Genomic DNA, 827 nt, shown 5'->3' with positions numbered 1-827 from the left:
CCCACATTTTAAATAGAATTTAACTAAAAAGCAGTTGAATTCATACCTGCCCTCTCATTTAAAGTTATATAATAACAAGATATTCACAAGCAATAACTCCAACAATTTGTTTTCCATAGAAATGGTTTCAAGTAGTAAGGAAGTACAATTGCAATTTAATATCTACTGTGAGCCCTAGGCTGATCTTTCACATTTGATAAATAATTGGAAGTAAACTTGGACACTGAAATTTTATGAACTCTTTATTAGGCTAGTAAGATACTGAAAATGATACATGTTAACCATGAAAGAACAATATTCAATTTTCTTGAAGTGCACACAGTGTTATGAACAATATGAACAATTTTTTTTCAAGTTTTATAATTAGCAGTTATTGTAAAAGTAGATGCAGAGTGAAATTACTAAGTTAAACTCCTGTTCATAAAATGTATCAACTTTACTTAATTTTAAAAAGTTTCATATTTCCTAAGTTACTGTTGGATGCCTGCTACTTATATTTTGTTACTAAGCAATTACTTTCATTGTCTTCTCTGACATGCAAACATTTTGCTAAATATAAATCTATCAGTGTCATGGCTACATGTATTTTAGAACTAGTTAAAGCAGGGGACGCCGATGGAAAATTTCAGTTCTTTCAAAGCTTAATTCAAAACAGGAGGTTTTCATCTATGTCTTCTGCAAAGAAAAAAAAGAAAAACACTTTTAGAAAGTCAGCAAAGAAGCAACATAACCAAAGTTAGAGCTGGGGATTAGCGAAACCACCTAAAAAGGCAGTGTAATGGTGATTCTCAACATGGTAGAGCATCAAAAGCACTTGAACTGTTGAA

The 827-nt window shown here is 31.1% G+C and overlaps 1 protein-coding gene across 2 annotated transcripts in view; it reads right to left on the bottom strand.

The window, feature by feature from the left end:
* Positions 1-224: 224 nt before the first annotated feature.
* Positions 225-827, bottom strand: part of Sparcl1 (SPARC like 1) — a 34818-nt gene continuing 34215 nt past the window's right edge. For both annotated transcript variants that reach the window (XM_008851740.3, XM_008851739.3), the window contains one exon: positions 225-675. In XM_008851740.3, coding sequence (XP_008849962.1) covers positions 647-675 — 29 coding nt within the window. In that variant the 3' untranslated portion in view covers positions 225-646. The remainder of the gene's footprint in view (positions 676-827) is intronic.

Source organism: Nannospalax galili, unplaced genomic scaffold, assembly GCF_000622305.1.
Source record: "Nannospalax galili isolate Female #2095 unplaced genomic scaffold, S.galili_v1.0 scaffold405, whole genome shotgun sequence".
In the NCBI taxonomy this organism is placed as follows: domain Eukaryota; kingdom Metazoa; phylum Chordata; class Mammalia; order Rodentia; family Spalacidae; genus Nannospalax; species Nannospalax galili.
This window is presented reverse-complemented; position numbering and strand designations above follow the sequence as displayed.